This window comes from Balaenoptera musculus, chromosome 3, assembly GCF_009873245.2.
Source record: "Balaenoptera musculus isolate JJ_BM4_2016_0621 chromosome 3, mBalMus1.pri.v3, whole genome shotgun sequence".
NCBI classification, from domain to species: Eukaryota; Metazoa; Chordata; class Mammalia; order Artiodactyla; family Balaenopteridae; genus Balaenoptera; species Balaenoptera musculus.
Genome location: NC_045787.1, coordinates 61,584,940 through 61,600,124, shown reverse-complemented (window position 1 = coordinate 61,600,124; position 15,185 = coordinate 61,584,940). Strand labels below are relative to the sequence as shown.

The 15,185-nt window shown below is 41.9% G+C and overlaps 1 protein-coding gene across 3 annotated transcripts in view; it reads right to left on the bottom strand.

Moving 5' to 3' along the window:
• Nucleotides 1–14,703, bottom strand: part of JMY (junction mediating and regulatory protein, p53 cofactor) — a 71,845-nt gene extending 57,142 nt beyond the window's left edge. For all 3 annotated transcript variants that reach the window (XM_036847657.1, XM_036847658.1, XM_036847659.1), the window contains exon 1: nucleotides 13,532–14,703. In XM_036847657.1, the coding sequence (XP_036703552.1) occupies nucleotides 13,532–14,572 (1,041 nt within the window). In that variant the 5' untranslated portion in view covers nucleotides 14,573–14,703. The remainder of the gene's footprint in view (nucleotides 1–13,531) is intronic.
• Nucleotides 14,704–15,185: the final 482 nt, after the last annotated feature.

Here is a 15,185-nt window from a genome sequence, read left to right as displayed (position 1 = left end):
GGCGGGAACAGGGGCTGAAAGTAAAGAGCTGAATTATTTGTTTCCAAATCTGACACATCTCTGATGCAATTTTAGAAAGTTATTGTGCTTTACTGATTCACTTAAAAGAAATGAAGCAGAATTATATAAAGCATTAATTAAATATATTAGCCTAATAAGTAGAACACTTCTCCCCTACCCTTCTTTCTAGCTTTCCTAATGGACACCTTTTTTGCCTCCCCTGATCTAACCTGATAAAAACTAAGCTTTTAACCTACACTGATTTTTGAAACAAAGCTCTGCTTATTGCAAAATTTCTCTAGGGCAAGGACCCACAACTTTCATCAGGTTGTTAAAGGAGGCAGTGACAACAGCTTTTAAATAATTTTTTTCAAAACTCCCCATAACCACTGCAACAGAGAAAGTACAAAACTACCTTGTGCCATTTACTCCCTTCCCTAGTCCTATTCAACTTGGCTTCTAACCCAGTGAAAAGTTACAAATACAGGAGAGAAAAAGAATGCACCTCCTGTGCTTAACTGTGGAGTCCCCATCCTGTACCATGCCAATCAGAGTTAGTTCTACAGTCCTCTTTCTGACTTCAGGATTATAGGACTGCCACTATCCTTGAAGATCTAGAATAATTTCTGAAGTCCTAGGTATAAAATTTAGAAGCTAAACTCTCTCCTGAGCAGAGTTTTATAACTTTCTTCCTACTTTAACGTGTCAAACCCCATACAGTGCCTCATTTTTTTCCCTTAATTAAGATGTTAAGGGACTTCCCTGGTGGTCCAGTGATTAAAGACTCTGTGCTTCCACTGCACAGGGCGCGGGTTCGATCTCTGGTCTGGAAACTAAGATCCCACATGCCTCGCAGTACAGCCAGGAAAAAAAAAAAAAAAAGATGTTTAGGACTTCCCTGGTGGTGCAGTGGTTAAGAATCCGCCTGCCAATGCAGGGGACATGGGTTCGATACCTGGTCCAGGAAGATCCCACATGCCACGGAGCAACTAAGTCCGTGCGCCACAACTACTGAGCCCACGCTCCGCAACTACTGACGTCCCCCATGAGCTCTAGGGGCCCGCGAGCCACAACTACTGAAGCCCTCGCGCCTAGAACCCGTGCTCCGCAGCAAGAGGAGCCAACGCAATGAGAAGCGCGCGCACCGCAACGAAGAGTAGCCCCCGCTCGCAGTAACTAGAGAAAGCCCGTGCCCAGCAACGAAGACCCAACAGAGCCAAAAAAAAAAAAGATGTTTAAGAAGCAACATAAAAATCTACAAATAATATCATCATTAATTATTAAGACATGCAAACAATTATCTGTTTGTGGAAAAGGGTGACTCAAGACTAGCAATGAGGTGCTCAGATGGGAGAGGCCTATCCCAGCAATGAAATTGGATCTGTGGCCCTAGGAACTGCCCTTAGGTCTAGGTGACTTGTTTCCCCAACTGTCAAGTAAGGACCAATGCCACACACATTTTCCACATTCACAAAGCACTGCTCAACTCTGTTCTTGTTTGAATCATTTTTGTTATTTCTATGTTAATCACTGATTAATTGTCAACAACTGTTAATGCTGAAATCCAATTTTAGAAAGTGTAAGGGCTACTGATAGTAATGACCCATTCTGATATTTTAAAAATTGGTTTTCAGATTCTTTACTTCATAGGTGAGTGGCAAATTTGATTTCATTTTACTCCTGGGGAGGAGACACCTTTAATTAAAATGTTAGGTACATGTATACATATCATACACAGAAACCAGCTTTATAACATATCAAAGAACATCTACCGAGCACCTGCTGTGTACAGAAACACTGGGGAATTCAGGCATTAGAAAAGAATAACAACAAAACCCGTCTCTGTCTCCTGGTTAAATGCATTTTAAAGGGTAAAAGGGGTCCATAAGGAGAAAAACCAGGGCAGCAGTTATGGATGATATGAACCGTATGTAACATAAGGCCTCTCTGATCTCTAAATTTCTGACAGCAAGTCCTCTGGTTTCTGACAGTGGTCAGAAATGACTTTCTTCAGGAAGGGCACCTGACCTGGCCCTGGAAAGAAGGGTGGAACTTAGACAAAAAAGGACAACATGGGTGGGGTGGGTGTCCTATACAATGGAGCATGGTGTACAGTGAGTTCAGTGAATAATGGGTGAAAGAGCTTGACTAGAATAATGAAAGGTTCACGTAGAGCAGAGAAAGAGATAAGAGACTGGCAAGCTAACCAAAATATGCATGACTGACTGTCAGGAATTTGGAATCTGTTCACAGGACAATGGTAAGCAATGGAAGAGTTTGGTTTGGTGAGTGTATGTTACAGCTAAAGAGCTGGGTATGAAGATATGCAAAGTAATGCTTTAAAATAGTTTGGGGGACTTCCCTGGTGGTCCAGTGGTTAAGACTTTGCCTTCCAATGCAGGGGGTGCGGGTTCGATCCCTGGTCGGGGAGCTAGGATCCCACATGCCGCCGGGCCAAAAAACCAAAACATAAAACAGAAGCAACATTGTAACAAATTCAATAAAAACTTTAAAAATGGTCCACATCATAAAATAGTTTGGGAGCAAGGTATACAAAGGCTACAATGCAAGGAAGACACTGAAGGAGAGCTAAGGATGAAATAGTGAGATGAAATAGTCCATCCATCCAAACTAGTCAAAATATTGAATAGTTTCAATATTTTCATCCTTGAAATAGTCCAAGGATGAAATAGTGAGATTAAACTAAAGTGGGTGTAGGAGCAACATGAGAAAACAGTAACCAATGCATGAATGACTCCATAGTTCTTCAGTTCTAAAATTCATATTTAACATTTCTGAATCAGTACGCATTTACAAATCAGTATGTACATATAACACAGTGATGTAGGTATAACTATTATGCCATTTTACAAAGAACCAGAGGCAAAGAACCAGAACTTGCCTAAAGTTAGGTAGCTGGTGAAAGATAGAAGTGAATCCTCCGCAGCTTAACTCAAGCTCTTAACCACTACCTTATGTGTCCCTGCTCATAACCAGTCTATCACCTTTCCCTTACGTGAATGATACCAATCTTCTGGGTCTAGGAAGACTGAAAATACGATGAAATATATATGCAATGGAATAATACTCAGCCATTACAAAAAATGAAATTTTGCCATTTGCAACAAGATGGATGGACCTGGAGGGTATTAATGCTTAGTAAAACAACTCAGAGAAGACAAACACGGTATGATATCACATACATATGGAGTCTAAAAAATAAAACAAAGGAATGAACATAACAAAAAAAAAGAAACAGACTCTGAGATATAGAGAACAAACTAGTGGTTACCAGTGGGGAGAGGGAAAGGGGGATGGGAAATAGAGGTAAGGGGATTAAAAGGGACAAAGTATTATGTATAAAGTAAATAAGCTACAAGGATATACTGTACAGCAAAGGGAATATAGCTAATATTTTACAGTAAATTTTTGTTTTATATGTAAATTTATTTATTTATTTTTGGCTGCATTGGGTCTTCGTTGCTGTGCGCGGGCTTTCTCTAGTTGTGGTGAGCGGGGGCTACTCTTCGTTGCGGTGCACTGGCTTCTCATTGAGGCGGCTTCTCTTGTTGCGGAGCACGGGCTCTAGGTGCGCGGGCCTCAATAGTTGTGGCACACGGGCTCAGTAGTTGTGGCTCGCAGGCTCTAGAGCGCAGGCTCAGTAGTTGTGGCGCACGGGCTTAGTTGCTCCATGGCCTGTGGGATCTTCTCGGACCAGGGATCGAACCTATGTCCCCTGCACTGGCAGGCAGATTCTTTTTTTTTTTTAAAGTTTTAATTTATTGATTGATTGATTGCTTGATTGCTTTGTTGGGTCTTCGTTTCTGTGCTAGGGCTTTCTCTAGTTGCGGCAAGCGGGGGCCACTCTTCATCGCAGTGCGCGGGCCTCTCACTATCGTGGCCTCTCTTGTTGCGGAGCACAGGCTCCAGACGTGCAGGCTCAGTAGTTGTGGCTCACGGGTCTAGTTGCTCCGCGGCATGTGGGATCCTCCCAGACCAGGGCGCGAACCCGTGTCCCCTGCATCAGCAGGCAGATTCTCAACCACTGCGCCACCAGGGAAGCCCCGGGCAGGCAGATTCTTAACCACTGTGCCACCAGGGAAGTCCTGCAGTAACTTTAGATGGTGTATAATCTACAAAAATTTTGAATCACTATGTTGTACACCTGAAACTAATATAATATTGAAAATCAATTATACCTCAATAAAAATAAATAAATAATAGAGGTTTTTTCCTTCAAGTTTTAGGTCTCATAAGACTCAACATATAGAGCAAAACCTGCTCAAGAGCCAACTCCAAGGTCCTCCAGGGAGCCAGAGACCTTTTAACACACTATTTACAAAAATCAAGCACCTCGACAGGCTTCACTGTGAGCTGGCACATAATTTCCTTTTACCAAAATAATGCATGTTCAGATATTGCTAAAGTTAATTCTTGTCCCTTCCTCTCTTAATCCTTTTTTTTTTTTAATTTTTATTTTATATTGGAGTATGGTTGATTAACAGTGTTGTGTTAGTTTCGGGTGTACAGCAAAGTGATTCAGTTATACATATAGTACATGTATCTATTCTTCAAATTCTTTTCCCATTTAGGTTATTATAGAGTATTGAGCAGAGTTCCCTGTGCTATATACAGTAGATCTTTGTTGGTTATCTATATTAAATATAGCAGTGTGTACATGTCAATCCCAAACTCCCTTTCTCTAACCCTACCTGTCATAACCTTTCATTTTCATCTGGCAACCCCAATACCCAAATTCACACCACCTAATATAAAAGGGAAAAAAAGGAGGCAGGATTTCCAACTGAAAATAAATCAAGAGAGTTAACATCCTTAACTGCCTTCCTCCTCTGCCTAGCCAGAAAAATAAGATAATTATTTAGTATAGTTATGAGGGGAAGGGGAGTGCAATATTAACTATTCAAAGTTATGTACCAATTGTTTGAAATGGGAATAAATAGCATGAGAAATGAGGTAGATTTCAGGTCTTACCTTAGAATACACCAAATTCCCTATTTCTACTGTGGGGGGAAAAAGTATCAGGAAATGTTTGGAGGAGAAAATAAATTTTCTTGAAAGTAAGCTATTATCACACCATCTAAACCAACTCACCCTTAGCTAGCTTAATATAGAACAGAACTTACAACAGATATTTAAACATCAGTGTAACATTTATTCTTCCTGTGGTTACAGGAAAATTATTTTTATGAGTCTGTATAAGAAAGACATATGCATTCTGTCTCACATTAAAGTTTTATGTACCATACATGCACAAATTCAAATTCACCTCCTCTGGGATTACAATCTTCTCCAATGACAGACAACATTGTTGATTACAGTATATGCACATAATCAAGGTTTTCCAAAAACAGTCATCAGCCAAACACTGTTAATGTCTCTGTCCAATGATGAGACATTAACCATGTATTTCAATTTGACAAAGGCTAAGTTTATCAGTTAGCCTTACTCCCTTTCTACAGGGGTGAAGATAGTCTAGTGGTTAAGAAAACCAGCTGGAATCAGGCATGGATTTGAATCTGGTTCTCTTACACAGATAAGTTATCTTAGGCAAGTTTATCTAATCTCTTTGAACCTGTTTCCTCTACTGTAAAATCCCTATCTCTTAGGTTGCCATGAAGATTAATATTAATAAGAGTTAACATTTATCAAGTGTTTATTGAGTAAATGGCACTGTTCTAAGTACTTTACATAAAAGCTACTTTTAAATCACTCTATGAGGCAGCAGTATTATTCTCCTCATTTTACAGATGAGGAAGCTAAGGCACTGAGAGAATTAGGTGGGCCCAAATACACAAAGCTATTCAGTGGAGGAGCCAGGACTCAAACTCCCTTGAACCCTACCTCTTAACTCCTATCAACATGCTAACTTAATGTATCAATATTTAAATACCTCTACACAGTGCTTGACCCACAGGAAGCATTCAATAAAAGTTAGTTATTGTGATCATTAAAAACTAGAGCCTCAGGACTTTCCTGGTCGCACAGTGGTTGAGAATCTGCCTGCCAATGCAGGGGACATGGGTTCGAGCCCTGCTTCGGGAAGATCCCACATGCCACGGAGCAACCAAGACCGTGCGCCACAACTACTGACCTTGCGTGCTCAACTACTGAGCACACATGCTGCAACTACTGAAGCCCACCCACCTAGAGCCCATGCCCCACAACGAGAAGCCAGCAGAATGAGAAGCCCATACAGCGCAACGAAGAGTAGCCCCTGCTAACCACAACTAGAGAAAGCCTGTGCACAGCAACGAAAACCCAACGCAGCCAAACAAATAAATTAACTAATTAATCAATTTAAAAAAAACTAGAGCCTCACATACATCTCTACATATTGGTTGCCCCAGTTATTACCCTGTTAAGAGTCAGTAAAGAGGGAACAGACTCAGATAGCAAGGTGAAGAGGAAGAATGGCTTTCAGAAATAATTTTAGTAATTAAACATTGGTTTTGTAATGTAACTTTAGCAAGTTATCAAAAAAGTGATGGGAAAGCAGTTATAACAATAAAGTTCATAGGGAAAAGCACACACAAAAAAACCCCTCAAGTAATGGTAATGAACAAAGTGAGGACTAGCAAACAAATACAAAAAACAGGCAGAAACACCACTCCTGCCTGCTTCAGTGCCCTCGTGTACTCAAAAACGAATCAGAGCTTTTTCAAAGCCTGAAGAAACTCTAGCAACATTAGAAGTGCTATGTCCTAGACAGTCACCTTACTACAGAGGGACCCAAAACTGGATACAAGCACATAAAACAAGTGGCTCAGGTCCCAACAGTTGCCACACTGTGCTTGTAAACTGCCCCGGATCCTTACGGAAGAGAAGACTGTAATTTCATTCTGCAAACATGAGATTAACGCCCACAGAGGGTAAGTGACAGCATAAGGTCAAGCAACTAGTACCACAATTACGACAAAAACACAGATTTTCCTGAGCCATGTTCAATAAGTTTTCTTTCCACTAAGCACTAATTAAGATAGTGTAGTGAGACATTTCTTAAAAAGTACCCTACCTCAACTAATTGTTAGCAGCAGGATGACTTGGTAACCAATTTTAATTAAAATTTTTTTCCTGAAGAAAATGACCATTCTTGTTTATCACTGTATTCTCCCTGTGCCTATATTATTTCATTGCACTAATAATATTTGTTGAATAAACTAAACCCCAAGCCATCACCCTCACTGTACCCTTACAAGTTACAATAAAGCCCCAAATCATTAAATGAACTTCATTTATCCTTAAGACCACTCTCTATAAAATGTCTAGCTCACAAGGCCTATTTTTATTTCATAGCCTATTATACAAAGCCTTCACTATAGTCTGAAAAGTCTATTATATGCAATTATAACTATATAAAATTTAAAATTCAAGGACAAGCATAAGGGCAATTCCCCACACTTAAGAAAACAACTCAAAAATATCTAGCTTTTTGCTGAATGAATCCTTCTCTGCTCCTATGCAGTTTTAGTAACTTAGATACTCTGTGTTAAGGCTACTTGGTATTAACAGTCCCCTACAAGAAGCCTGAAAAGCCAAATGAACTTCACCACCTCTATCAAAAAACAAATAGCACCAAGAACTAGTGTTCAGTCTTCACTGCCTATGCCTCTCACGCATACAGCTTAATTTTTCTCCTATGACAACTAAGGAAACTGGGTAGATTCAGAGGAGCAGATCTTGGCCTATTAATGAGTAGTAAAAAGAGCCACAGGGAAATTTCCCATTACAAAAAAATAAACACACATACATCTAACCATCAATGGAAAGCCACCCTGTGCTTTCAAGTACCACTTCCAACAATATTCTACAATCCATAAAAGGCCAAATAAAGCAGCAATGGAGAACAGTGAGACTAAAGTTACATGTTAAGATTTTGGGAAAGAAGATTGCTAATTCAACCACAACAACTGTTATGTTTGACAAACCAAACCTCCCACTCACCTTCTCCCTTCAACACATACACACACACACATACATACACACACACACACACAATAGTACTCACATTATGAAAGTATTTGTCCAAGTTGGTCTTGCTTTAGCAAGGAGGAAACACGTCTGTGAAATATCTGGTGGGCCAGGAATCATGTGATGTTAAATGGCAAGCAGAGAAACCACCACATAAATTATTTATCAGGAAAGTTGCCATCCTGCCACCAGCCTCCATGTTTCTGTTTTACAGAAACACTAACTGAGAAACATACATTCAACTTTTTTTCTACATCTACCTTTTTTTCTTTTCAGTAATATGACAAATGGCCAAAAGTTTATTGGGACATAGGATTGAAGAAAGAGATAAATATCTAAGTCATTATTTTAACAGTTTCCAGCTGTTAAAATAACGTTGTTGTCTTTCATCACAACTTTCAAGAATCCCACAAAATTCATTTAGCTTCATTATTCCTTAACTGTTTTACAGTAAAAGAGCAGTTTGCACCAGGTTTATGGAAATATCCAGGCAGAACAGCTCTCTCCTCTGCAACTAAGTACATTATGTCCTTCCCGAGACTGCTTCTACTATTTATACCTAATCATGCGTTGTGGCTCACTGGCCCAAAGACCAGCATCTTAGGACTCCTAAACGACTGTCATTTCTCTAATGTATACACAGATCTTCCTTGACTTACACTGGGGTTACTGCCCGATAAACCCATCATAAGTTGAAAGTATTGTAAGTCAGAACTGCATTTAATACACCTAACCCACTGAACTTTATAGCTTAGTCTAGCCTACCTTAAATATGCTCAGAACACTCACATTAGCCTACACTTGGGTAAAAATCATCTAACAAAAGCTTATTTTATAATAAAGTGTTAAATATCTCATGTAATTGATTGAATACTGTACTGAAAGTGAAAACAGAAAGGTTGTATGGGCACAGAACGGTTCTTTACCCTAGTGATCCTGTGGCTGACTGGGAGCTGCAGTGTGCTGCCCAGTGTTACAAGAGTAAGGTACCCAGAAAAGATCAAAATTTGAAATATGGTTCCTACTGAATGCGTACCACTTTCACATCATCTTAAAGCTGAACCACCTTAAGTCGGGGACTGTCTGTAGTTGGGGCTTCAGCAGTGCTCTGGAGTTTTATAGCTAATCTCAGTTTTCCAGGAAAATTAGTAAAGTCATAATTGGGAAGAGGGGTGATAAATAAACAGTCTTCATAGAGCTCCTTGCCCCTTCTCTTAAACAACTCAAGTCAGGAGTTGTTTATAGTCATTTTAAAATACAAAGGAAAACAGTGATTGGGCACGCTTGTCTAACATAAACCTATCCTTGCACCCTAGGCAACCTACTTCTCCTAAAACACAACGTGTGGACTATGCCCTACACTATGCCTATCATGATTAATTTGAAGTAAAACAAACAAGTTACCTTAATTTAAAAGTTCATTATTGACCTGACTAGATTTTAAATTATTGATGCCACCCTCCCATTCTCAGGAGCGGAGACTGACATCCTTTCTAATGTCATCAGGGAAACAAGGCATGTGCAGAAAAGGCCTATATTTGGATTAGGACAAATCAAGTTTGAATCTCTGAGTTTAGTCACTCCTCAGCAGTTTAAAATTGGCCAAATCTCAACTTCTGCTTCAGTAAAATACGTATAAAACGCCACTTGTCTCAAAAGATAGAGTGGAGGATGAAAGGGGATAGGTAATGTGAAGCGCCCCAATACCTAAGTAGTGCCAATATTTACATTGCCTTGAAACAACACTTTCTGGAAGCCTCCTTTATAAGTGCCAAACACATTGTTAGGTACTTTTTCATGTCTTAAGTCTTCAGAAATCCTTTAAGCATTTCCCCCATTTCTCTGTTTTAAAGAGGTTAAATAACTAAACAGGTCACAGAAGTGATGAGTACTAATTCAAGCCCAGATTTTTCTGAATCCAAACAGAGTACGCTCTGTCTACTGTGTGCCTTACACGGCACTTTTGAAAACACATGTTTCTCTCAGTGGTTTCAACTGGAAAAGTTAGAATTGAGCAGTTTTATAAACATCATAAATTCCAAAGTGAACAATGATTTTTAGATTTTAATCAAGCCTACCGTCATAGTTAAGGTTTACTATCTAAAGGACCACAATCATTTCAATAGTTGTCCTTATACTGAAACCATTATTTACAAAATCCACGTCATCAAAGGTAAACCACAGTATGGCTTGTAATATGATACTTAGCTTTAACCAACAACCAAGGCTACTGTAGAAACCATTCCAAGAGGTCTTGGTGGCACTTGATTCATTCAGGGATTTAGTGCTCGCTATATAAATAGCACTACTTACAGTAAATCCTTGTAAAAGTCCAAGACAAGCCTACCATGTAATAAATTTCACATTTCATTTGTACTCAAGATTAAAGCCCTAAGTAGTATACAATCTACAATTCTTATGTCATCTAAAAATAATTTCATTAGTATTGTATAAATTGTACCACCTCACAAACTAGTCATTTGACCAAATTTGTAAACCATTAACAAAAACTTCTGGCAGAAAACTTAAGGTTTAATTCTTCAATACTCCACAAGACAGATATAGGACTGCTTCTTATAACCCCATATTAAATCATAAATATATTCCAAAAATTAAATTCCAACAGAGGTTATGTCCTAAGCTTACAAAGCAGATAATTTATAATTGTGGTTTTAAGGCTCTTTTTGAAGAACACCTTTAAGCCTTTCCCTCCAAAACTGTGACTATGCCTATGCATATACAGGCGCCTATGCATTCTACTTAAGGTACTCTATTAAAGTCCATCTATAGCTCCCCTCAATTTATAGGAAATTCACCAACCCCAGATAACAACTCCTTATTTAGGAAGTTACGTACAGTATTTACAGTTTTAAGAGATTTTTCTCCTAGTTTTTAAACAGTATGGTCCCTTGAGGAATTTACATTTATCAGCTCAAAATTTTTATTTACTCACAACTTTACATTAAAATGACACTTCTAAATCTTTTAAATTCCTGCAACACTAAAAAACAACAACAACAACAACAAAAAATTGGTGTCCTTTGTCCACTATTATTAAGAGTGCTCACAAGATGTGTGGCCCTGAACTAGGGGTGGCAAAGAAGAGAATTCCATGATACTGTCAAGGCTGGTGACCTTGAGAAGTTTACAGTCTCGTTGTACAGTCTGTTCTATTAAAAAAAAACCCTCCTTCCACAATTTACTGACCATTTTGCACAAATAGGTGTGGTCTCTAAACTGAAACCTTTAAATGGATAGGAAAAGGAAGACTGTAGAAAAAAGAACCGGAAAACAGATTCAGAGAAATTAAAGGAAAAACATGACCAAAGGATCAAATTTTCCAGCAACACATACCTAAGAATATGTTTGCTTTACCACATATACCTAGTTTTTAAAAACCTATAGCCAATTCCACAAGAATTGTGGAACTGGGAATTTAAAAAAAAAAAAGATTTAGCCATAATTACTAACTCAATAGAATTGATAAAACAAAAATGACACAACTTCTACAATGATTTTACCTAAAAAAATGGTACTGCAAACTATTAAGACAGCAAAAAATTTAAGCAGATAGGGAAGAAAAAAAAATATGGCAGTTATGCTATACACTCCCACTGTCACGCCCATGGCAGACATCACTAATTAATCATGCAATTCTTTCCCCCTACTGAGCTTAATTTCTTCCAAAATAACCTTCCAGTAGAAATCAGGGTGGGCATTATAACTGAAACTATTTGTTGTCCTTGATAGCTATTTTTCAAATACTGTTCAACTAAGCGAAGAACCAAAAATTTATGTATTTAATGTTCAATGCATTTATAATAGACTTCATTTAGAGTTTTTCCCAAAACAAAATACTCATTAAAAGTTTAAATTTTCTCTGTTGAAGAGAATAAAACATTATGGTCAATATAACCTTAATTAGGAAAAATACTCTTTTTCAAAAAAGTACGTGAGTTCTAGAAAACTCTAATTAACTATATTTTTCAGCAGCCTTCGTTTTTGACCCAGTTTGAATGAAATAACCAGAAAGAATTATTTTTTCTGAGTATCAGTAAAGTTGAAAGCAGACATACCTACATCATTCAGGGATTAAACAATAGAAAGTTTAAAAAAAAGGATAATATATACCTGTAAAATGAATAAGCGAAAGAAGCACTAACTTTGTCCTTGCAGTTTAAAAGAAATACCGGTCACTATTAAAACTCTAAAGAGAATGTGACCATTTTAAGATTTGTCACTTCCTTCCAGAAAGGATTTAAGGTAGAACACAGACTCCAGAAGTAAGATGATAAAAAGGGAAATAAAAACAGATTCCTGGAACTACAGGATCGTACTATGATGGGTGATGTTTATAACATAAAGTAAACTAACAGAAATCAAAACCTGGATTCACTCTAAGTTTTAAGAGAGCACTGTGGGATAAGTGATAAACTATTATTTCCTAAATCCTTAAGTCTAACAAAAACTTCGTAATATTCTATGAAGAAACCACAAGGCTCCAGCTTCGTAGCACTAATAGCAGGATTCAAGTAGTACATAAACATAGGCAAGGCTGACAGATGACAACACAATGTCAGCAATATAAACATGATAAAAGGGGACATTTCCCCACCTCAACTCCAACCTCAACTGATACTAATACTAAAAATAATAAATTGCTTTAAAAATGAGAGTACTTCTTTAGTAGTTTTTCCGGCAAAAGCTGATAAGTACACATGACCCCAAATTATACGTATCTTTTCCACATCGTAGAGCTCCCTGTGTATAACCATTCAGACCTTTTCCCATTGTTTCCTGTTATTTTAAAGATTCGTTTGAAAAAGTGTTTGCACTACTTTTACTCCTCAAGTCCAAAAGCATAATAAACATTCCTGCCCAGGGCCTTTTTTCTGCCTAAAACAAGAGTGAAACATGAGCCCTCTTTAAAGACTGGCTATATTCCTAGAGTGTGTATAAAACCTTTCAAAGTCCATTTGCATCCAATTGTCAGTAGGGGGTTTTTCATTTGGACAGGCCACTCATCTGGAGGACAATGATTTTTAAATTTGCCTAAGTTGCCAAATGACATATGGAGACAAAAAACTGACTGTTTTGCTCCATAAGACAAACCATTTTGAATAAATGAACATGACGCCAGGAAAGTAAGGTTAATAATCTGGGTAATTATTGCTGGAAACAACTTCAGGGACAAAGAGAAACGCTCATTTAGCTTATATTTATGGGACAGCTTTCTGCTAAATGGCTTTAATCTTATTACCAGTACTTAGTAGCAAACAGAGCACTTTATAGAATCTATGTGTTAAGTGGGAGGCGGGAATCTAAAGACTTATCAAAGTTCCTTCAGAGGGCAAATAAGGAAAGCCACGGTTTTCCCCACTACTGAAAGGAATAAAGAGGGAGATAGGTCAGGAACCATTCTTTTCCATTGTCTAACTAGAAACACAAGCGCCTCAAATGCGCACAGCCTAGACCGAGGCTCCAGCCTCCGGCAGTGAGGAGGGACCAAAAGCGATGAGTGGAGCCCAGACTACGTTCTTACCTCCTGGATGCGCTTCCTGGCCCGCTGAAGCACCTCTTCGTAGCCCTTCTGCCGCAGCTCGCTAAGGCTTTCGTAATACTCCTCCGGGTCATCGGTCTCGGTGAAGAGTACCTGGGAGAGGATCTTCCAGCCACAGGTGTCCAGGCCGTGACCCAGGTAAACCTGTAGCTGGTAACACAGCGTGTCGATCTCCTGCTCGGTCATCTCCGGGGCGCCCCCGAACAGCACCGTCCACATGCCCGAGGGCTCCTCGGGGAACACAGGCAGGCACGGCTCCAGCTGCGAGTTCACGGAGCACAGCTGCTGGTGCACCGCGCGCAGATCCTGGAAGGAAAAGAGCCCGGCCCAGCTGCACTCCTCGGCCGGGGACTCCAGCTCGGCGGCGGGCTGCGGCTGCTCAGCGTCCGAGAGCGCCAGCGCCGCCGGGTCCGCCTCGTCCTCCCTCACCATTTCCAGCACCTCTATCTCCTCGGTGACCGTCCCGCAGGCGCTCACTACCCGCACCGACGACACCGGGGCCTCCTTCGGCGCCGGCGGGGCTGCCGCAGCGGCGGCCCCCGCCACATCCCTGCCTCCAGATGTCCTCCGGACCGGGCTGGAGTTGGCCCGCACTGGGCTCCGAAGAGGGCTCTCCGCCCCTTTGGCGGCCGACCTCCGCAGCAGTGGGTCCCCCCGAAGGCTGCACGCGCTCCGCGGAGAGCCTCCCTCCGCCCAGGCCAGGCGCCTCCGGGACCCGGGGCTCCTGCCCAGAGTCGCGGAGGCAGTGGCCTCGGGGCGACCCTTGCCCGCCGGGCTGCCCGGCCCCCGGGTCCCGTCGGACGCGGGTGCGCCAGGCTCAGCGCCCCCTCGCGCCCCCGCCTGCTCCCGGGTGCCGCTCCTCTGCCTCTGGGCCGTCCGGTTGTGGCAGGTTATGGCAAACTTGCCCTCAATCTCGTTCCAGGCTACGATGAAGACGAACTTGTGCTTCTCGCGCTCGTCGAACACATGGGGCCGCACGGCCACCCAGTCCGACTCGAGCGTCTCCTCGAGCGCGAACGACATGGTGGCTCCGGCGCCAGGCCGCGGGGAAGGCGCAGCCGGCCCTGCCCGCCCGAGGACTCACCGGCTGACTGCACCGCGCCCCCAGCTCACCCTCGCCGGGAGCCTTCAGCCATCTTAGCGCGCCGGCCGGCTCTCCCCGCTCGCTCGCCCGTCTCTTCGCACTCGCACCCGCCGCGCTCCTTTGTGGTGCTGCTCGCGGGAAAGACAATACGCGTCGCAGGAGCAGGTAGTTCACATGGTCACGTGCGGCCGGATCTGTTTACAAGCCCTGCGCTGCGGCAGCGCCTCGCGCCCGCCCGGGCCGCCCCCCGAGCGAGGCCGCGGTGCTGCGTCTGCGGCGCTCCGGAGGTGAGGCGCGGGTTGCGTGGCGCCGGGCAGGCGGGTAGGTGGTCGGGACCGGGGGCTTGTGAGCCTCCGCCGCTCGCCCGGACCGATCTCCCCGCCCCTCCTCCTCTTCTTCCCGACCCACTGGAGCCGGCGTGACGGAGGGACGCGTCTCCTAAACTCTGCGCCTCAGTATCGCCACAATGTTGCCATTCGGCTGCTGACGTCGCGGCTCCACGAGGGACGTAAACACGGGCACGTGCCGCACGCTGGTGACGCGGCGGCGGAG